Raw genomic sequence first — 20932 nt, 5'->3', positions numbered from 1 at the left:
ATGGAGTGAGGAGAAATGGAGGGTAACGTCTATCGAGGGATCTGTAACGGTTGACCCTGCACTTTGACAGGTAAGAAGTGGAAATGGGAAACATAAGGGTATATCCGTCTCTACCATTTCTGTATTGGTGCAGGTTGATGCCCAAATCCTCGAATAACCCATCGACTCCGATCCCATGCCCGGTCCCTGAGATCATACCAGCCCATGCCATACACGCCTTACGATGCCGCGGCCAGCGCAATGCGCAAGCCTCATTACCCCCCGCCTCCGGGCAACTATAAAGAGTCACAAACAAATAGTCAGATAGATAGATCAGTAGATAGCCAAGCAAGCCCCCACTTCCCGCATATCCAGCCCGCCCCCCCCGGCCCGCCCCCTACTACTAATAAATAGGCAGGCTAATAGGCGTACCCCTGACCGCTCCTCCGCCTCTGCGCCCTCCGTGCGGCGACGTCGCGCCTCTCCTCGCGGAGGGTGACCCAGACCCAGAACCAGCTGACCATCTCGACGAAAGCGAAGGTGAGGAAGACGCGGTTCTTGAGCGCGTCGCCGCCCCAGCCGGACGGGCGGTAGCCGGGCGGGGGCTGGGCGTGGGCGGATGGGTGGGTGAGGCGGGGGGAGGAGGAGGAGGATGATGATAGCGGGTTTGAGGAGGATGTGAGGGGGGAGCGGTAGATTGGTGAGGAGGCGGAGAAGAAGAAGGAGTAGGTGAAGGAGGCGAAGGATATGAAGAGGCGGAGGGGGGCTGGCAGTGGTTGTCAGTTTTATTTTGTAAAAGAGTATTCGGCTGGGGGGGAGGCGCGTTGCACGCGGGCGTACCTTGGGTCGCCCAGTGGTGGAGGAGCCAGATCTCCTCTGGCTGGCTGAGGGTGACCATGTCGGAGATGCCCATCGTGGCTAGTATGACGGCCAGGAAGGCGAGGGCCGGTGACTGGGTCTCGAAGCTGCGAGCGTATGGCTGCAATAGTCCATAGGTTAGCCACTTTCGTCCCTTTGTCTTGCGGGGCGTTCCATATGCTTGCTAGCTTACCATGCCCATGGCCTCGCCTATGACATAGACAAGGGCCTGATCGGCTATTGTTCCCGGATTTGTGAGGAAGAAGAAGCCCAGGGTGATGTGGAAGAGGGAGAGGGAGGTGAGGATTGTTTTGACGGATATGAGAGCCATGGCTGCAACGTCGCTGTTGCTCAAGTTGTTCTGCCGCAGGTCGAGGCGGGATATCGAGCCTAGGGAGGAAAGAGTGTGGATTCGCAGCAAGGCTCGCGTGGTCGTCGTTTCGTGAAGATGGAAGGAACTCCGCCAGATGGAACGTGGCTTTGAAGGAATAGCAGCCAAGGGGGGCACTGGACGCAGCAGAAAAAGTCAGGAGGAGCTCGTCGTCTCGCGTGTGACCCCGTCCTGTGTCGACGAAAATGGATGCGGCCCAATACGCGACATAATGAACTGGCTTGCATCACTCGCATGCCTTATCGGCCGCTTCGACCCCTGTTTTGTGCGCGATAAGCGGAAGAATCTCGGCTAGCGCGGTGAGCTCATCGAGTGCCCCACCTCACGAGATGCCATCCACAGCTGCAGCTGCCCAAGCCAAGGCTGAAGAAACGAGGCTCACCGTCCAGCTCATAACCCTTCTAAATCTGGTCCCCGCAAGCATCGGCGCCCCTCAAATGGCGGACCCGTACTCCCCCCCGCTCGACACAGAGCGCCACATCCGCTACTTCACGCGCTGCCTCCGCAGCCTCCTCCCGCACCACTACACCCCCAACGACGGCAACCGCATGGCGCTGGGCTACTTCATCCTGTCCGCCCTCGACCTGCTGACCCCGAGCCCGCCCACCGCCGCCCCAGCCACCTCCACCGCGGCGGGCGGCGGCGACCGCGCGCAGTTCCGGCAGTGGATCCTCTCGTGCCGGCAACCGGGCGGCGGCTTCGCGGGGTCGCCGAGCCTGGCGCTGCCGGCGCGTGCGTGCGAGGGGTGGGACTTTGACGCGCGCGCCGCCGTGCCCGAGCACCTGGAGATAGCGAGCCTGCCGGCCACGTGCTTTGCGGTCATGCTGCTGGCGATGCTGGCCGGCGAGGAGGAGGACGCGGAGGCGGCGTTCGGCGAGGTGGACCGGGTTGGGACGCTGAGGTGGCTGAGGAGGCTGCAAAGGGAGGATGGGAGTTTTGGGGAGGTCCTCGGGGAGCTGAGGGGTGGTCGTGGGGGTGGTTGGGAGGGGGAGTTTATTGCTGGGGGGAAGGATATGAGGTATTGTTATCTTGCGGCTATGCTGAGGTGGATGTTGAGGGGGGATGTCCGGGAGGGCGAGGTTGGTTGGGTGGAGGACATCGACGTCGAGGGCCTGGTGAGGTACATTGGAAGAAGTCAGGTTCGTAGGCATTGTCTATGGGAGCCCCTCGGCCTCTACGATCAACGGGATGCTAATGTGTTGTGGGGCAGACATACGATGGCGGCATAGCCGAGAGCTCCCAGCATGAACCACATGGTAAGTGATCGCGTGACTGCGGTCTTTCAGGGTCTTGTACGACTAACATGCATCTCATCAGCCGGGTATGCCTACTGCGCGATCAGTGCGCTCTCCCTTCTCGATCGGCCCCTGGAGAACAGTTCAGCCTCGCACGGGAGCAAAGCAATCGGGGCCGCCATTGCCGACCTCCCATCCCTCACCCACTGGCTCGTCTCTCGGCAATTCGCCTACCTCGACCCGCCCAGCGACGGCGACGAGAATCCCGAGTCCGAAAACTTCACCGAGCCCTCGTCCCTCGCCGACCTGTCCCTCGACGAGAACCTCCAGCACGTGGGCTTCAACGGCCGCTGCAACAAGGTCGCCGACACATGCTACTTCTGGTGGGTCGGTGGCGCGCTCTCCATCATGGGACAGGGCGACCTGGTATCCCGGGCACCGTCGCGGCGGTTCCTGTTTGAGAAGACCCAACACATGATAGGCGGATTCGCGAAGCATCCCGGCGGCCCGCCGGACCTGTACCACGCATTCTTTGGCCTGGCGGCATTGGCGACCATGGGCGAACCGAACTTGAAAGAGTTCGATGCCGCCTTGGCGGTGAGCGTCGAGACGACGAGGAAGATCGAGGCAGCGAGGAGGGGCTTGCTGAGGCGGGGAAAGGAGGGAGAAGGCGTGTCCAGTCTCAGGGCTCGAGTGCTGGATATGGGTCTCTTGGTGCGTGGAGAGCGGCCAACCTGGATGGCCGCCGCGGGCGGGTGAAGGTCGTCTATAGGAGACCGAGGTATTTGATGTATCGCCATGGACCAGGAAGCGATCCGTCACCCAGAAGGCACAAAGACTGGAGGGATCTTGGCCCCCATAGCCCCCTGCTGAAACTTGCTTTGAGGTGAGCAAGCTGTGTCGTGATTGTGGCTGGTACTCGTACTCCTGGGCAGTCAGTGGTCTATGAGAACAGGCACCGGACCACGGGGAGCCGGCAGAGATAAAGGAAGCTAGACGGCCGCCGGTGTTATGTCGGTTCTACAGCTGAGCCAACGTTGGCAGCTCCCGATATCCCAGGGTCAGGCGATGGCTCCGCCGAAGAAAACAGCCAGTGTGGATAGTTGATTAGTTGTGTACAAATTAACCAAATCTTCATATATGGAGGTATCCTAACCAATTGGCACGGCGACAGCGCTACCGCCTGGCCCGAGAGAAAATAGAAACAAAAAGCCGGGCCCTGATGGAGCGCAGCAATGTACATTACATGCAGGAACTATGTTGCAGAGGCCCAAATCCTGAATGCTTAACCATTAAGCTCCTTCGCATCGTCTCACATCAGCAAGATCCCCCATTCTTCCATATCCTACATGCAGGACGCAAGTCTAGTTCATCAATCATGTCATCGAGAGTGTAGGGGGGCTACCAGGCGACACAATCATGCTCGGCGTAAGAAATGTCGTCACCTAGCCCCTTCGATGGGGGCAGCCATCTCCCCAGAAGTGATGGCTTGCTTCTCTTTGCTCCCACTGTCGTCTTGCTGCTGCTCGTCTTCGATGATCTCTTCCTCTACCATCTCCCCGGGCCCTTTGACAACGGGGCAGAAGGAATCCACCTCCTCGACCTCCTCTTCTCCGTCCCCTTCGCCGTAGTCGCCATCGCCATCGCCCTCCTCCTCGTCCACTTCTTGGATAGCCATCTCCCCGCTTCGCCGTCCCAGCCCCGTCGCGCTGGCGCTCCGGCTATGGCCCGCCGACCCGGACCCGGTGCTCCTGTTATCTCGCTGTGCGAAATTCAGCATCGGACCCTTGAAGAGGTTGCGCTTTCGCTTGGCAAACAGGATTCCGTGCCCGCTGGGGGAGCCGAAGCCAGCGAATGGATTCGGGCTGCTGGGAGGCTGCATCATCGACGCCGAAGTTGCGTTCGCCCTATCGGCGTGGTCGGGCATCCCTTCGTTGAAGATGCTGAGGGGGGGCCCGCTGCGGTCTCGGACGAGGCGGATGTTGGAGGGGAAACTGGTCATCGTCGGGGTAGCGGGGAGGATCTTGACGGAATGGTGTGGGGAGCGGCCCGCGCCAAGTTGCGATTTGGACATGGAGGTCGCGACGGAGCCGTTGGAACTCGTCGAGGATGCTTTGCTGTGGCTGTGATGGTGGGCGTGGTGCATGGAGCGGATAGACGAGACCGAGGATGATGTTGATTTGCGGCCCCGAAGCCCAGTCGGCCCTGAAGATCGACGGACCGTGGACCGTGGCGTCAGGGGGGATGGGGAGAGGGATTGGCGCTTGTAGGAAGTTGCCAAGGTGGTCTGCATGCGAGGTAACTGACCGGGGTTAATTGGGGTTGAGAGATTCGCTGAAGTCGGGCTTTGAACATCACTTGACAGGGCTGACGTGTTCTTGTGGATGTAGCCATTGGCCACCAGGCCCTTGGGGAGAGGGGCCGAAGTGACGGGAGTACCGGAGCTGCTTGTGGGATATTTGCTGGTCTGGGGCCGAGGGCTGCTGTCCTTGGACTTTCCTTCCTTCCCTCCGTTGCCGGGCTTCTCAACTAGATTCGGCGTCGAGTGGCTCCCTCGCTTGTTGGCCCCTCTGTGCCGCCTCGCGTTCTCAAAGAGCCAGTGCGTCCAGTTCTTCCAATGTGCGATGATTGCTTGGGAGGACTTCTTCCGCACCTTCTGCCGGGGCTCGGGTTGGGCCTCGCCACGTACAGCAAGGGCGTCGCTTGTAGTCACCAGGTGCAGAGTAGACCCTCTTGATCGCGCACTCCGAAGGACGCCTTCCTTGGGCGGGGGGATGGGCTTTCGATGTCGTGACGAACTGGCAGATCGGATCGAGTCCTTGTCAACAGGCGGAGGGGGCGTCTCGCTGTCCGGGCTCAGATTGCCGCTTGCCTTTGCGAGATTCGGAGAGTTGGAAAGGTCCGCTATCGCCAAGCCGGCAAACTGTCCGCTTCTCCTCTCTGTCCGACCCCGCGTCTTCGGGGGTGGCGGATCCGAGAGCTTGACGAAGTTTGCTTCCTCGCCAACCGTGGCCAGTCTCTCCAAGCGCCCTGACGCTTGGGATAGGCGTCTCGAGCTCCGATGCTCGGCCTCCTTCTCCTTCCGCTTACGTTCCCTCCTCTTGGCCTTCCTCTCCTCCTTCTCGATCAACAACGTCCACCACCCGGCCAGAGCATCGCACCTCTGGGATAGGACACTCTCAATCACGGCGTCAATCTCGACCCCCGCGCTCCGCATACGCTGTAAGGTGTCCTTCTCGAGTGGCGTGGAAAAGGGGGTCGGGTGTTGTATCTTGAGTATTGCCTGCTGGTGCGGTGCGTGTTCCGACAGGAAGGGATGGGCGAGGATATCGGGGAGAGACGGGCGAAGTAAAGGCCGTTTGGACAGTAAGCTTTTGAGAAGTGGCAGGGCCTCGGCGGGAATGTGGTCCGGATAGGTCGGTTCCTTGGTCAAGATCCTTGATCGGGTAACGTTGTCATCGTCATCGTCAAAGGGTAGTTCCCCTGTCAAGAGAGCGTATAGGATGACGCCCAAGCTCCACACGTCGACCTTTTCTCCGGCATATTTCTCACCCTTTAACATCTCAGGGGCAGAGTAGCATATCGTCCCGCAGAAGGTCTGGAGATAGTTTGCTTTCCCTTCATACTCGCGCGTGAAGCCAAAATCGCAGAGCTTGACATTCTCGTGCTTGTCGAAGAGGATGTTCTCGAGCTTCAAGTCCCGGTGGACGCAGGACTGTAGATGTACGTAGCACACAGCGCCGACGAGCTGTGCAAATGTCTTTTGGACCTTCTCCACCGGTAGCTTGCCATGCTTGAGGAGGTAGTTATAGAGCTCGTCGCCTAACGCGTGTCAGCAAATGGTGCGCTAGACAATGGCGGCTGCCGACTCTTCCTCCGTACCGGGACAGTATTCCAGAACCAGCCATACCAGCGTCTCGGTTACGATAACTTCGTAGAGTCGGGCGATGTGCGGATGGACGAACTGTCGGTGGTGGTGGATTTCGCGCGCGAGGTTCGAGTCGCCCTTCTTCGCGGACTTGAGTACAACCTGCCGGGTGTCAGAAGCATGACGCGACGTCGGACGGCCACGAGCGCATACCTTGGAGCCATTTGTGAGCTTATGGGTTGCCAGATAGACCTTCCCGAACGACCCCTTTCCAATCAGGCGGCCGAGGGTATAGTTTCCGACAGATCTAAGGTCTTTATCTGCGAATTCGCTGCGAGGAGCTCGTCGTTAGCGTACTGGTCGAATGTGGAGCTGGGAGCCCGGGTCTGCGGGCTCTGGGCACTTACTCGAGGAGCTCCTGGTACGAATGAGCGAGCTATAGCAGGCAGTTTCGTGGTAAGTCAGCGTCCCCGGCACTCCGTCTTGGGTGAACGGCCTCGCATACGGACGCGTACAACGAGGGCAAACCCTAAAGGAAGGAGGAAGGGGCTGGGCATACCTTGGCCTTCCGTCCCAACGCCTCGGCCTTTGCCTTTGCCGACTGCATGGCGCCGCGTCCACGTCCGCGGGCTCACACTATCAGCCTGTCTGCATCCGCGACGCGATGGTTCTTTCGTCCAAATGTGGTATCAAAAGGCCTGAGGGTCTCCGCGGATCGCTTCCACGGTCGAGTGAATGGGGTCTTGACTGTTGCAACTGGCGGCTCGGCAGCTTTTCGAGGTTCAACGGATGCTAGCATGGGCAAGCGGGACTGGGTCCGGATTCTACGAGCCAGGATGTCTCTGGGGAAATTGGAAATTGCTGGACGGCACTGTGCAGCGTTACACTGTGGATCTTGCAGGGTCAAGGGGCACACGTCTCAGAATAGGTGGGGTTTGCATTGTGGGATGAACTGTAGAAGGGACGACCCAACTTGCTTTATCCGAGCGATCGGACGAAACTGGGGAAACTGCCCGACTAAATTCAAAATTAAATTCAAGAGTCAGACAATCAAGCTTACCCGGTACCTACATAGGTACCTAAGGTACTTCCTAGGCCTTCCATCCAATATACGGCAATCAGACAGAGCCGACCCCCGCCCCCTTTCACGGTGCCCAGGCAGTGTGTTGCGGGGACGAGATGTCACGTGCTCATCCAAGAGAGGTAACGCTCAATCGTGTTGGACGTTGGATAGCACAGTGCGCAACCGATAAGGCCTGGGCGGGATCTGCGTATATCCTGAAGTCGTTCAAGCCTCAAGTTGTTTCAGCAAAATCACATATTCGCCCACAGCAGCCCGCAGTGAGTTTTGACGTGGCTTGCAGCCCGTTCAGTGCGACCAACACCCTGCATCGTCACCCCGCAATTCAACCCCGCCGCCATGAACCTAACTAAGTAGGGATACTGGAAAACCGACACCAGTCAATATGTGCCAAGCTGTGTCTACACCAAGCCTTTTGTGTTTGTCTGTGTGCGTCGATCATCCCGAATTTCCCAGGCTCTTCTTTCCTTACGCCCCATCAAGCTGAGTGGGGAAGTCGGTTGGAGGCCGAGGAACGCCGCCAGAACGACAGGCGGTCGCTCTGCTCCGGCCCACAGGGCTTCGCCATTTTCTATTTTTCAACATCTGCTAGGGCAGGCCCATGACATGGCACTCCAGTACTGTTCCGGTCACCTTGCCTGTGACCAGGTGGTGCTTGAGGCTCAGGTGGGAAAAATCCCAAAATAATCTAGACCCATCTGCAAGGCAGCACCGATAAACCAATCACGGATCCTATATGCGCCGGAACTACCAACCTGCCTCCCCGGCGGTGAGGCCTAGGTACCTAGATTCGGTGTGAGGCAGACTACTTGGAACGCTGTTGCCTTCGCCAGCGTGACTAACTACTAATAAGATACGTTGACAGCAACTAGAGGTCGGAAAAAGAAACTCTTCGTGTCACGGCAGCCCCATGCGCAAGTGTTGGCACACATCCACCTACACCCATCCCACTCCATCAGCAGCAGCAGTAGCAGCACAACAGCAACAGTCTTCATCTCCATCTCCATCCCAAACAACCACGGCCTCCACACTCCCAAGAAACACACCCAATGGCCCCACTCACGATCCCATCCCTCCTCCCCTCAACTGACTTCTACCTCGCCAGCGGCACCGTGACAGTCGACCGGCTCCTCCGCAAAGTCCTCATCATCCGCGAGCGCGGCACGAGCGCCTACCAGCTCCCACGCGGCCGCAAGGACTGGTCCGAGGCCCTGGAGGCGACCGCCGCCCGCGAGACCTTCGAGGAGACGGGCGTGCGCTGCGCCCTCCTACCCGTCCCGCTATCCACGCGCGCGACCCCTCCCTCGGGCCGGCAACATGCACAGCCACCGCCCGGCTCCGGCGGGGACGTACGCCTGACCGAGCCGTTCGCGCTCATGCAGCACCAGCAGCCCTGCGGCGCCCTGTCCGTCGTGCTGTGGTTCGTCGGCGAGGCCGACAGCGCCGCGCCCGCCGCCGAGGGCACGCAGATGGCCGACGAGGACTACGAGGCCCGCTGGGTCGACTACGCGGAGGCTGCCGCGCTCATGGCCGACAACGGGGACTACGCCGAGGTGGTGCGGCGGGCGCTCCGGTTGGTGGAGGCGCTCGACGCGGAGGAGGAGAAGGCTAAGGCTGCTGCTGCTGATGGCGGGAAGGCGGCGGCTGGGTCGGAACCGGTCGGGCGTGTGGCTCTGGGATGCAATGGTGTGAACGGTGTTGAGAGTGCTGCGCAGGCTTGAGTAAGGGGCTGTCTGGCGAGTCGGTGACTAGGGGGTGGTGGTTAGACGAGGGATGTATTACTGAGGAGACACAGGTTCTGTTCATACCCTTTACCACTGCTGGTGGCTTGGTTGCGGGTTATGCTGGTTGACTTGGATCACTAGACAAAGATCTCAGACGAACAATGCGGAGACAATGGCGTGGGTGTAACGGAGAGAAGGACTAGACAGCTGTAGGACCAACCTGGGTCTCGATGCTTATTAGACTAGTCTCACTGCTTCTAATTAGGTGGTAATGAAAAGGAGCGTAAAAGCCCCGGATAATACAGACAAATGAGCAAAGGATATCAAGGCATAATAAACAGAGGGAACATTACAGCTTTTCTGCGTCCCCTTCCTCCTTACCCAGTCACCGCTGCTCCTCCTCCAGAATCCCCACCCGCGGGCCGCTCACCGCCCACGACGCCCTTCCAGTCCTTCAACCGTCTCGGATCCTCGACCACATCCCACACCCTCTCCTTCTTACTCCTCGGCGGCAGCCTCCCGTCACCGTCCCTCTCAAGCTCCGACAACCTGCTCGCGCCGGAGCCGAAGCTGCTCGCCGACGGGCTCCGGGCGAGGACCATGTTGACGCGGGGCAGCTCGCGCTTCTTGATCTGCAGCTGCTCCTTCTTGAGCTGCGCGAGCTCGTCGTCGGCGCAGTGCATGGCCCGCACGTCGAGGCCCGGCAGGTTGCTCTCGAGGAAGGCCGCCAGGTCGGGGAGCACGGACTTGTCCGGCCGGTAGGTGCCGCTGTCGTTGTCGATCACCAACTGGTAGTCGGCCGGGTTGTGCGGCGGCGGCTGCGGCTGCGGGTCTGCTTTCGGCGCGGCGCCGTCTCCGTCCCGGCTTCCGTTTCCGTCCCGGCTTCCGTTTCCGTCCCGGCTCCCGTTTCCGTCCCGGCTCCCGTTTTGGCCTGGCTTTCGGTTGGTTACGCGGCGGATGAAGAACTCGCCCGAGCAGGCGATGTATGTGGCTACGTCCGAGTGCATGGTATGCTTGCTCAGGAGGTCTATGCCGAACTCGCTGCCCGTCTCGGTGAAGCGCAGCAGGCCGTCGAGGGTGAGAACATAGGTGAATATCCGGCCCCCCTCGTCGAAGTGCACCATCTTGAGGAACTGAAGCGACGCCTCAGTGCTCCTCGGCTCGAACCTGCCGTACTCGGTTGACGAGTCGTAGTTGTACACCCGTTTGTGCTGCTTGTGGAGGGCCTTGTTTAGGATACGCCCGCGCAGTCCGTGGGACGAGAACATCATCCCTATCAGCGGCCGGAACTCGACGTAGCGGTGGTATAGCTTTGGGGGTACGGGTCCGGCCAGTTGGATCTCGTTGGCTTGGAAACTTGTAGGTAAAAGGTTCGTTAGCACCCACGCTGGACAAGCAAGGGAGACGTAGACGGAGAGGGGGGAGGGGCTTCTTACTCATATTTCTGGGTCTCTTTGCTCTTTCTACCATCCGCCGTGGGACCATCGGCATCATGGCCCTCATCCTTGTTAACCTTGACCCCCGCTAACCGACCAATGGTGGGGCTGAAGTGTCTGACCCAGCTCGTCGGACCGACCGTGTACATCTGGGCGTGCGGCGGGTCAGACGGGCCCAGGACGTCGACGCCGATAGTCAAGAAGGGGGTCATGGAGGTAGTCTTGCTGAAGGCGGTCATGGCAGCCTTCAGAAGGTAGGCACGTTTGCTTCCCTTGCGCTTCTTCACTGGGAACGTCTTGCCGTCGGGCCCAAATCCCTCCCAGTCTGCGTCGACATGCGGTACTCTGATGGTGACAGTGCCCAGGCGGTCATTGAGGTCCATGTCGTCCTCATCGAATAACCGGCACTCGAGCGTGAACCCGGTCTGGGGGACGTTGGCGACGACCCATTCTTGGTTCCATTCGGGCTCGGTGCTCCTCTTGACAGTCCAAGTCCTGTACGTCAGGACAGGATCCTCCTTGTGTCTACTGGGCACGTCTGTCATCAGAGTTGCGTGGACGAAAGGGTCAGCTGAGTGTGCGCGCAGGTCGGCGATTGGAAGGTTCGAGGCCCTGATGAAGGTGATCTTGACGGTGAATCCCGGAGGGGCATCGGGGAGGGGAGTCGAGTCGAAACCGCCGGGCGGCGCCGTCTTATCCTTGAGCTTCTGCTTCTTGTCGGTGATTTTATCCTTGATATCTGACCTAGCACGCTGGAGTTCATGCCCTGCATGTCCTGCATGCCCTGCAAGTCCTGCATGCCCATCATGTCCTTCATGGGGCCTATTGCCCTGCGACTCGCCATTTGCTTGCGGTGGGTCCCTGTTGCCGTTGACCTGAGGCTGCACAGAGCCTGTAGCATTGTCGCTAGAGGGTGTGTTCTGGGTCGTCTGTTCTTCGGTGGACATCGTGGCGGCGATTGAGGCTGTGAAGGCTGTTATCGGATACGCAGGGCAGGACAATAAATCGCATATTTGGCCGCTAGTGACTGCTAAGTATTTCAATCGCAGACTGCTAGACGGCGAGACTCGCAAAGAAGATATAAAGAATGCAGCCGCCGAGTGTTCGAGCTATTGGACTGTGAGCAGTTGAAGTTGTATCCAGTTGCAACTTGCAAGCTGATCATCTGACGCTAATCTCGCGGCTGGCAATCCGTGACGTCACGCCACTCATCTATGCCCAACACAGGTAATGCCCCGGCTAAAGTAAGTGCGTGCCATAACCCCGGGTCCGACTCCACCCCACGCTCTTGGCATGCCAAGATGCAACTCCCTGAGAATCTCTTGTTCTCCATGGCGCCCCCCGGGCCTTGTGAAGGTACTTATGCCAATGCCTAGGAGAGCTTTGCTAGAGCGATCTTGCAACAGCCTCTGGTAGAGCGCGGAAAGGGGGAAACCGTGCCTGGTTGTGAAGGGCTTGCAGCCTCGATCTTTCAAGGGGGTATACAAGAAGTTCCTTTGCAAGAAATGCCCAAGGTAAGCCCAGTAGGGGTCACGTAATGCAGCCCACTGAAAAGGGAACGTGAGCTACCTAGGTTTAGACTGTTATGAGACAGGTTAGTTTTACCCTACTGATGAACTCTCGTAATGGACATGCACTCTGGGTGGAACTCCATGGGGAAGAGGATATTGATAAACCGTACGGGCAGCTTGGCTCGCTTGGGAATTCGGACACGTACGCCATATGCCAAGTCAAGCCCTTCTATCTAGAAAGCCGCCAATCATCCGCCAGTCTGGCGCAGGATTGACAAGGAGTTAAGCCTCTCCCGCCCCGCCCCGTCCCGTGCCGCCTCAACCCAGCAGTCCGGGCCCGCCCAAGACCCCTAGGCCACCACCCTCCCACCAAGCCCCAACAGCTCGCTCTCCAAGACGAGGGGCCCACCCCCAGGCCCGCTAGCATCCAGACTGAGCGTGGCCTTTGCGCGATCGGCAACGACGCGGACCGTCTCCCCGAGGTTCCGATAATCCGTCTCGCATTGGCCGATGCCCTGCTGCTGCCCAGCACCACCAGCGACGGCGGCGGCGGCGGCGGCGGCGGTGTTTTCGTCGGCATCCGCCCCTTGGCTCACCTCCCGGACCTCGACATTCGGGTACGGTAGCCAGCCCTCGCGCAGCGGCACGAGCAGGAGGGAGATGTCTGCCTCCGTGTCCGGGGTGGACGCCAGTCCCGCGCCGCCGGCGTCCTTGTAGTCGTCGTCGTCGTCGTCGTCATCCTCTGAGAAACCGGGGATCACGAAGTGGCCCTTCCTCCGGCCGCCGAGGAGCCATGTGTCCGAGGGCGCCGTCACCTCGTAGCTAAACTCGACGTCCTCCCCCATTTCCCTCGACGCCGTGTCGCCCGTGTCCCAGATGCGCGTCCACTTGAGGTGCAGGGTCGCGGGCAGGAGCTGGTTGATGCGGACGGCGGATGTGCCGACGAGCGGGTCGGCTAGTATCAGCGATGTGTCGTTCTCCTGGATGCGGATGTCGGCCGTGTGGACGATCTTGATAGAGGGTATGTCGACTGGGATGAGGATGGACTTGGGCTCGCTGGTGGCGGGGTCTGGTTGGGGAATGGCTATCGTGTGATGCCTCTTCTGCCAAGCGATGATGAAGTCGGACAGGGCAGAAGCCACATCGATGCTGCCGCTTTTCCCTAGACCGGCGAAATACCTCGTCCACTTCACCTCGGACAAGAAGGCCGTACGGAGTCCGCCCAGGAGTGCCGATCGCTCAAGATCGTGCTCTGACAGGCTCTGGAGTAGAGTCGACACACGCGACACGACAAGGGAAGAGTACTCCCACAGCGGTGTACCCTCCAACGACTGCGTCAGAGACTCGCGAACTCGCTGCTCGATCTCCTCATACAAAACGCTGTAGTAGAGCTTCAGGTACATGGTCTTCTGCGTCTTCGGGCCTATTGCAGACCCTGGTTTCCTCGTGATCTTGTAGAGCAGGCTCGCCGGCTGCTTCGGGAAGATGGTCACCGGATTGCTAGGAGGAATGCCAAAGTGCGACTCGAACAGGTCCGATCCGAGCAGCTCGCTCTTAAACAGTCTCAAGGGGCTGGATGTGGCAGTCGACACGGTAAACCGGGAGAAGAGTATGCTATGCTTGAAAACGTCTTGCACGTTAACGCCGAGGGCGAGGGCAATGGGCACAGACGGAGTCTTGGAGAAGGCGAATGAGCCACGATCAGTGGTGTATGACACCTCGACCTTGACAGAAAGGCTGAGCATGTCCTGCTCAAGGGTGAACGGAAACCTGATTTTGACACATGACCTCGCGGGGACGGCGCCGAAGGTGAAAGAACCCCCCCCTTCGGGTGTCTCGGTTGGTTGGTGCGGCCCAGAGACCTTGGCCTCGCTCATTATCAGGCGCAGGCCGCCTGTTGCACACTTGATCCGCACCTCGCAGGTGGTGATTTCGTTCCAGCCGGTCAGGACTTCAAGTTCAAGCGAGTTGTTCCGGTCAAGCTGGATGCTTTTCGCTGCTGTGAGTCGCACATCTAGGCCGCTGGCTCGCTGATAAACCGTGACGCGGGGGTTCTTGAGTATCGTCAAAGATTTGTCATGGGCCTGGCCGAAGCTGCGCTCATGGTGCAGCGTTAAGTTGTTGGCCGACAAAACGATCTCCCCGACCTCGTAATCGCCAGGTATTATCGTATTGCTGCTCAGACGTAGCTTGTTGTTGCCGGGCTTGAGAGCCACGAGGTCTTTGGCTTGGAGCCATATCTCCTTATTCCCAGCAGCAGCTGGGCTAACAAGTTTCAGCCGAGCCGTCTCCGGCTCAAAGTCATCTACCAGCAAGCTGCGCAGATGCAGTGTCAGGGAGAAGCTATCTTGGCCCTGGTCATGGACAGGGGCATCGTCTATCTCGATGTTGCAGAAGAAGTTGGCCAATGGAGTCCTTATCTCCTTGCCAACTGAGCTTGATGCAGCCAAGAGACGGCTCAAGAAGCCCGATATTGCCGATTGATCAGGGAATCGCAATCCTGTCTCCGGCTTTACTCGAATTGATGAATGTTGCTGCATCTTATCCATCTCCGCAGCCGCAGCGTTTGACAGGAGCTTGAGGAGGGCCTCGGTGTAGAGCTCTTTTCGTTGCAGCTCACGCAGACAATGCGAGTACATCGCTAGCAGGGATAGCTCCAGAAGGCTCCATCCGCTCTCGCCGTAGAAACGTGTAGTCTGGTGGAAGCAAGCGGCTGCTGCCGTGTATTCTCCGAGATGGAATTTCAGAACAGCAAGGTCGGCCATGTTGGCCTGGACCGAGTGTGTATGGTTGGCAACGGTATAGTGCCGTAGGGCTTTGTCGGTGAGGGTCTCGTACAGGCGGTAGAAGTCTTCTTTGTTATCGAGGGCTGTACGGAGAAGCTCGTTGGCGATTCCGGCCAGCGAGGCTGCCGTCGAGGCTGGCGTGGCGTCAGACGACTTTGGCGCGAGCTTCGATTCTGCACCGTCGTCATCCAGACTTACGTTCTCGAACTCGACGATCTCGGTCTCGCACAGAATGGGAGCCGAGTCCCATCCATCACTCCAGCCTCTCCTCTTGCCGCACTCCTCCAGTATGTTGCGACAGAGTGTGTAGAGCTCGGCTCTACGCGCCGCGAGGTTCTCCAGGCCAGCTTTCAGGAATTGGGAATTGACACCACCCACTTCAGGGCCACTCGCCCTTCGACCTGGGCCGGGAAAGATACCTGGACTTGGCGGACCGCGATCGGTGGTGGCACTGGGTCGGACGTGGAGTGATGAGCTCCGGGCAGGATGCATCATGGTTTTGGGTTCCGGAATGGCCGCTTTCGGCTCATGTGCATCTGACGAGCCTATCGTTGATGGGGGGATGGGGAGGGCCTTTGTTGATGTTTGGGCGAGGATCTGTTGCGCAACTGAAAAGGCGAACGAGGCCACGATATTGTCGATTGTCTCCAATAGCGCCGGATCCAAGGGGGGCTCGGACGGGGGCTTCTCCCCGTCTGGTTTTGCTTTTGGTGCCATGGCGGCGACGATATCTCTCCTCATTACCTGCGAAACGGCAGGGATGAACTCCAGGGTCCTCCTGCAGATCTCAGCTAGCATGGAGAGGTTCTCGGACTCGTCTGTCGCCTTGGGAGGCGGAGCACGAGGAGCCACACCGTGCAGGACGGACTCCTGCTGTTCCTTGAGCTTAGCAAGGAGCTCTTCGCGGGTTGACCACGCATTTCCGAGCCGCAGGAGGAGCGAGATCTGCCGGGCAAAGATGTAGCATCGGAAGTCGTACACCGATACATTGTTTGCCAGGATCAAGTCACGGTATGGCTTCTTTGTCGAAGCAATAGGGATCTCGTCGAACCGGTCTGTAGGGCCGTCTTCCGACGACTGGAGGTTGACTGCCTCTTCGTCGGCAAAATCCATGTTGCCGCTGGCTACCTGTGCCAGAGATCTTTGTGCGAGCTCCTTCAACTCGTCCGTAAAACCGAGCAATGAGCCGCCATGAGCCTCGGCCGAACCTGATATGGCCTGCTCCTGGATGACCAGGTCTAGGCCGACACTGAGTTCATCGTATCCGACCAAGGCATCCTCCACAAGGCCGACGCTCTCGAAGCCCCTGGCAAGCCCTTCCTTCAGGATAAAGAAGGTGCAGAAGTTCCATCCCGGGAGGCTCCTCTGGGCGTCCTTTTCCTTGATGTCCTCCTCGTACTGGCTGACGCGCACGTCGAAGCTCGACAGGATCAGGCTTTTGAATTTGGCGATCAATTCTGCCCACGCATTCTCGGTGTCTTGTTCCGTCTCTTGGTAGCCCGTAGGGACGGCTGGAACCACTCGGGGCAAGATATCATATGGCACATCGTTGATGCCGATGCGGATCTGCACGACCCGGTCTGTGGGGTTCTTGCCAGAGCTGTTGAAGTCGCTTCTCAGCTTTTCCAGCAGAGTATTAGCCCCGCCACGCCATCTCGACGTCGAACTACTCTTAGTACTGATATCCAAGTTCGAGTCGGAGCTACCCTTGGCCCCCGTTATCCGTGGCTGAGTCGCCGCGGCGGTATTGGGTAGCACGACGTGAATGATCAGCCACTCGGAGGCGTCATGATTCTCTGCCGTACTCGACTTCTTGGTGCTCCCTGACGATGCGGTCTGCGTCTTGATCCATTCGCGAATCTCAGCTCGGGTCTGGGATTTGTACGTCTCGTTATCGTCGCACCTGACGAGCAGGACCTTGAGGTAGGGGGTACGCCGCAGGCCGGGAATTTGATGTCGTCGCTCTCTGCCAGCACCCGGCAGGCGAAGAGTCGACGAGGAGGCATCGAGGTAGTCGGGAGACCCTAGTTGGCCACCAATTGATGCTGTCTGGAAGCCATCATCGCGACCGGGGAGGCTCTCGCAGCGCTGCAGGCCTTGACCTCTGCTAGTCGTAGAGGTGAGAGGGGAGGTGACCGAGGATGGATCGGCGCCCGACGGCACAAGCTCGATATGTAGACTGCGTATTGATCGGAGAGGGCGGGCAGGTGAGCGCCAGTGGAGATCGCGGAGGGGAAGCCGGGGAATGAGACCCGGCGCAATCAACTTGTAGATGTCGTGGGGATCAAAGTACTCGACTGTGGGCAAAAGGAATTGTCAACAGGCGATCAAGGACAGCGGCTAGGAGAGACTAGTACCTGTGACTTTGGATGTCGAAAAGAGCCGTTCCATAATGAACAGCTCAGGGCAGACTATGGCATTGCCCTGGTCTTCGAGTCGCGGATATAGCTTCAGCTTCATCAGCAAAGACAGATTGGCGTGGCACCCGACATCTAGTGTACTCATCAAGCCTTGGCACTGGACAGGGGTTGTGGGTAGACCGGGAGTGGGTGCATCCACCGGCACAATATTGCCGATATTCCCCGCCCTGGAAATGACGGCAAGTGCGGTCCAGGCTCTCTAATGGCGCCACGGCTGGAGATTGGACCCTTGAGAGGGTCTCTTCACCTTGCATATTAATTTTTTTTTCATTAGCTCATCAACGAGTTCATGATGCATACCTTGATCATGGCGACACGACAAAATCCGACCTTGGGCCCCGCTGTTCAGCATCGTATTTCTGCGCAATACCGGACCACTGATTAATGACAAAGCTTCTCCCCCCCGTAATCCATATTCAGAGAGGTATCCTAACTAAACCTTTGTGGAACACAACCCTGAGCTTGCAATGAGTGGCCTCCAAGCCATCAGGTATTCGCGGGGTAAGTTGGAGGTTCTGGACCAGCTCAGGCTTCCCCACGAGGAGCACTATGATGTGGTCTCGACAAGCGAGGAAGCCTTCGACTGCATCAGGTCTATGCGAGTCCGAGGTATGCATCATGCCTTCAGCCGGTGGAACATGTGAATATGAATATGTCGTCTCATTCGTCTCTTAGGCGCACCGGCGATAGCCATCGTTGCGGCTCTCGCGCATTCTGTGGAACTTCATAACGGGCGCTGTTGTAAGTGAACTTGCCCCTGGAATCACTCCAACCCCAAGCCACAAGACTACGGGGCCATCATCTTCCTAACACACTGCACGGCGTCCCAGCGGCCGACACTGCGCAGGAGGTCATCTCCCATATCGACTCAAGGCTAGACTACCTCAAGGCGAGCCGTCCCACGGCGGTGGATCTGTCAAACGCTATCACGCTCCTCAAGACAGCCATCAGGGCAGCTCGGGTCGAAGGGTTGGCGCACCCCGAAGCGCGGGAGACCATCCTCAACGCCTACATCCAGGCTGCCGAGGCCATCCTAGAGAAGGACCTGTACAACAACACCCAGATCGGGACCTATGGCGCGAACTGGCTCCAGGAGCAGTACAACGCCCGGCCGGGCCACAAGATCTCGGTGCTGACCCATTGCAACACGGGCTCGCTCGCGACCTCGGGCCACGGGACGGCCCTCGGGATCATCCGCACCCTCCACCAGGAGGGTCTCCTCCAGCACGCATACTGCACCGAGACGCGGCCGTACAACCAGGGCAGCAGACTGACGTCGTTCGAGCTCGTCTTCGAGCGCATCCCGGCCACGCTCATCACGGACAGCATGGTCGGCGCCCTGTTCTCGCAGCACCGGGAGCGCCAGAGCATCGGCGCCGTGGTCGTGGGCGCCGACCGCGTCGTCCGCAACGGCGACACGGCCAACAAGATCGGCACGTATACGCTGGCCGTGCTGGCGCGGTACCACGGGATCAAGTTCGTGGTCGCGGCGCCGACGACGAGCATCGACCTCGAGACCAAGACCGGCGCCGGGATCAAGATCGAGGAGCGGAGGAGGGAGGAGATGACGCAGATCAGTGGTGCTGTGGTGAATTCTGACGGCACCGTGGATCCCAGGCGCACCGAGCGAGTCGCCATTGCCGACCAGAGAATTGGGGTGTGGAACCCGGCCTTCGATGTCACGCCGCACGCACTGATCGACGCGATTGTGACCGAGAATGGCGTGGTGCTTAAACGGGCAGATGGGGAGTTCAATTTCAAGGAGGTCATGCCTGAGCGGTGGGCACAGGTTGTTGGCCGCCAGTGACGGACGGGAGTGGTTTTCTTGAGTCGAGCACACGCATTATGTATCGGTATTAGGTTGGATATATGGTGGCACAAAAATACAGACCTTCGTTACTCGACCCACTCACCTCGAGTTGCCTCCTTCTCGTCATGCTCTAAGCGCGTGCTTGATGAGCTTCTTGTATCCCTCAACGGCAGCTTCAAGGTCTCGGACCTGCAACGCCTCGTCGTCGCCATGAGCGACGAGAATGTCACCCGGTCCATATAGATACCTGACGTGATCACCGGCGAGGTTCGCGGCATCCGTTCCGTAGTTGACGATGATCGACTCGAAACCTATGAATACGTGAGACACACCGCAGCAGGATCAAGGATTGTGCGGCCGACTTACCATCAACGTCGCAATTGCACTCGATAGGCCCATAACCATTCGTGCACTCCATACTCAGCGCCTCCTCGTCCGTATCCTTGAGAATCTCCTCGATCCTCCCCTTCACAATATCAAAACCGGTCTCCTGGTCCCCCGCGGCGATGCGCAACGCCAACGTCGCACTCGCACGATCCGGTATCACGTTCGCCGCGACACCACCAGCGATGACGCCTAGGTTGACAGTCGTGTTCCCGAACCTGTCGCTGCTCCCCAGATCCGCATCCAGCACCCTAACCAGCGCCCGCACGAGCACCTCATTCGCGCTCTTCCCGAGCCACGGGTACCCGGAGTGGCCAGCCCTGCCGACCGCGTCGATCGCGCACGCCGCGTGACCCTTGTGCCCGCACGCCAGCTTGTTCTCGGTGGGCTCGCCGAAGATGACGGCGTCGAAGCCGCGCGCCGGCGCCGCCCCCTCCGAGAACCGCCTCATGCCCTCCCCCGTCGTCTCCTCGCCCACCACGAAGAGCAGCATCGCGTCGCCGGGCCGCACCTCGCCCGCCGCCAGGAGCTGCTCCAGCGCCACCACCTGCGCCGCCACGCTGGCCTTGGCGTCCACGCTGCCGCGGCCGCTGATGCGGGAATCGGGGCCGAGACCGGAGTCGTCGATGCGGTAGGGGATGTGCGGCGGGACGACGTCGATGTGCGAGGTTATGAGGACGCGGGGTCGCGGGTCGGGGTCGGGGTTCGGGCCCGGCCAGGCCAGGACGTTGAAGCGGTCGGCGCCGGGCGGGGTGTTGTTCAGGGGCGGGAGGGGCTGCTGCTGGGTCGTGTAGGAGCGGGCTGCGAGGTAGTCGACTAGGAAATTGCCGACTGCGTGTTCGGTGCCGGTTGTGGAGGGGATAGAGACGAGGGATTTGTGGAGGGAAAGAAGGTCGTCCCTGTACGGTGGAGGGCTGGGCGTCGACCCGGAGCTCCATGCAGGCCCAATTGGCTGCTGTTCGGTCGCAATTGTGATTGCCGCGGCGGCCAAAAGGCCGATGAGATGTGGCACATACATCTTGCACTTTTTGGCTCGGTGGCGACCGCTGGGTTGGAGAGGAAGTTCCGTTGTTCACCTACTCTGACGTAGGAAGTTCTTTTAGCGACGAGGTTACTGCCGGCAAGCGCCGGCCGGAACCCCACGCGGGCCAACCTTATCTGAACTGCAGCACTAGGCCACCCATGTTATCGCATCGAGGCCTCGAAGGCCTCGAAGGCCCAGGCTGCAACCACGTCGGTCGCGAATTGACCGATACTGATCGACTATGAAGATACCATTCTCAAGACACAAAGGCGATTCGATAACTGCAATTAATTACAGTTAAGAAAGAGGAAGAAGGAAGAAAAAGGCTGTGGTCCAACGGTGCCGTATCCCTTAAGCCCTGCAGAAGCCAAAATGCCCTGGCGCGTACCTATCTTGCAACTCCCTAATTACCACAATTATGTCAC

The 20932-nt window shown here is 59.2% G+C and overlaps 8 protein-coding genes across 8 annotated transcripts; 3 read left to right on the top strand and 5 right to left on the bottom strand.

The window, feature by feature from the left end:
- Positions 1-287: 287 nt before the first annotated feature.
- On the bottom strand, positions 288-1449 carry QBC33DRAFT_315865 (increased loss of mitochondrial DNA protein 1). Its single transcript, XM_060423537.1, has 3 exons — positions 1031-1449; positions 820-958; positions 288-745 (listed from the first exon to the last, which is right to left on the bottom strand). The coding sequence occupies exons 1-3, from the start codon at positions 1166-1168 to the stop codon at positions 399-401; spliced, it is 624 nt and encodes a 207-aa protein (XP_060286451.1). The 5' UTR covers positions 1169-1449; the 3' UTR covers positions 288-398.
- A 216-nt stretch (positions 1450-1665) lies between these two features.
- Positions 1666-3222, top strand: QBC33DRAFT_446893 (terpenoid cyclases/protein prenyltransferase alpha-alpha toroid; the record flags this gene model as incomplete). The annotated part of the gene is made up of 3 exons (XM_060424403.1): positions 1666-2367; positions 2439-2484; positions 2546-3222. 3 exons carry the CDS (start codon positions 1666-1668, stop codon positions 3220-3222), a joined length of 1425 nt encoding a protein of 474 aa, XP_060286450.1.
- Positions 3223-3539: 317 nt separating this feature from the next.
- QBC33DRAFT_567581 (kinase-like protein) lies at positions 3540-7294 on the bottom strand. The gene is made up of 5 exons (XM_060430494.1): positions 6891-7294; positions 6739-6767; positions 6545-6662; positions 6346-6493; positions 3540-6285 (listed from the first exon to the last, which is right to left on the bottom strand). Exons 1-5 carry the CDS (start codon positions 6936-6938, stop codon positions 3905-3907), a joined length of 2724 nt encoding a protein of 907 aa, XP_060286449.1. The 5' UTR covers positions 6939-7294; the 3' UTR covers positions 3540-3904.
- A 1164-nt stretch (positions 7295-8458) lies between these two features.
- On the top strand, positions 8459-8998 carry QBC33DRAFT_421216 (uncharacterized protein; the record flags this gene model as incomplete). The annotated part of the gene is made up of 1 exon (XM_060424127.1): positions 8459-8998. A coding segment is annotated over one exon (540 nt), but the record flags the coding sequence as incomplete, so codon positions are not given.
- Positions 8999-9513: 515 nt separating this feature from the next.
- QBC33DRAFT_576630 (uncharacterized protein) lies at positions 9514-11519 on the bottom strand (the record flags this gene model as incomplete). Its single annotated transcript, XM_060430925.1, has 3 exons — positions 9514-10492; positions 10573-11324; positions 11448-11519. The coding sequence occupies 3 exons, from the start codon at positions 11517-11519 to the stop codon at positions 9514-9516; spliced, it is 1803 nt and encodes a 600-aa protein (XP_060286447.1).
- Positions 11520-12140: 621 nt separating this feature from the next.
- On the bottom strand, positions 12141-17479 carry QBC33DRAFT_315628 (trafficking protein particle complex subunit 10). The gene is made up of 3 exons (XM_060423535.1): positions 17371-17479; positions 17227-17317; positions 12141-17166 (listed from the first exon to the last, which is right to left on the bottom strand). Exons 2-3 carry the CDS (start codon positions 17258-17260, stop codon positions 12434-12436), a joined length of 4767 nt encoding a protein of 1588 aa, XP_060286446.1. The 5' UTR covers positions 17261-17317; positions 17371-17479; the 3' UTR covers positions 12141-12433.
- QBC33DRAFT_530483 (putative translation initiation factor) lies at positions 17387-19527 on the top strand. Its single transcript, XM_060427235.1, has 3 exons — positions 17387-17898; positions 17965-18030; positions 18120-19527. The coding sequence occupies exons 1-3, from the start codon at positions 17757-17759 to the stop codon at positions 19094-19096; spliced, it is 1185 nt and encodes a 394-aa protein (XP_060286445.1). The 5' UTR covers positions 17387-17756; the 3' UTR covers positions 19097-19527.
- Positions 19223-20667, bottom strand: QBC33DRAFT_576623 (Zn-dependent exopeptidase; the record flags this gene model as incomplete). The annotated part of the gene is made up of 3 exons (XM_060430923.1): positions 19223-19410; positions 19466-20415; positions 20648-20667. The coding sequence occupies 3 exons, from the start codon at positions 20665-20667 to the stop codon at positions 19223-19225; spliced, it is 1158 nt and encodes a 385-aa protein (XP_060286444.1).
- Positions 20668-20932: the final 265 nt, after the last annotated feature.

Source organism: Phialemonium atrogriseum (assembly GCF_030411735.1).
Source record: "Phialemonium atrogriseum strain 8032-3 unplaced genomic scaffold QBC33scaffold_5, whole genome shotgun sequence".
Classification (NCBI taxonomy): Eukaryota; Fungi; Ascomycota; class Sordariomycetes; order Cephalothecales; family Cephalothecaceae; genus Phialemonium; species Phialemonium atrogriseum.
This window is presented reverse-complemented; position numbering and strand designations above follow the sequence as displayed.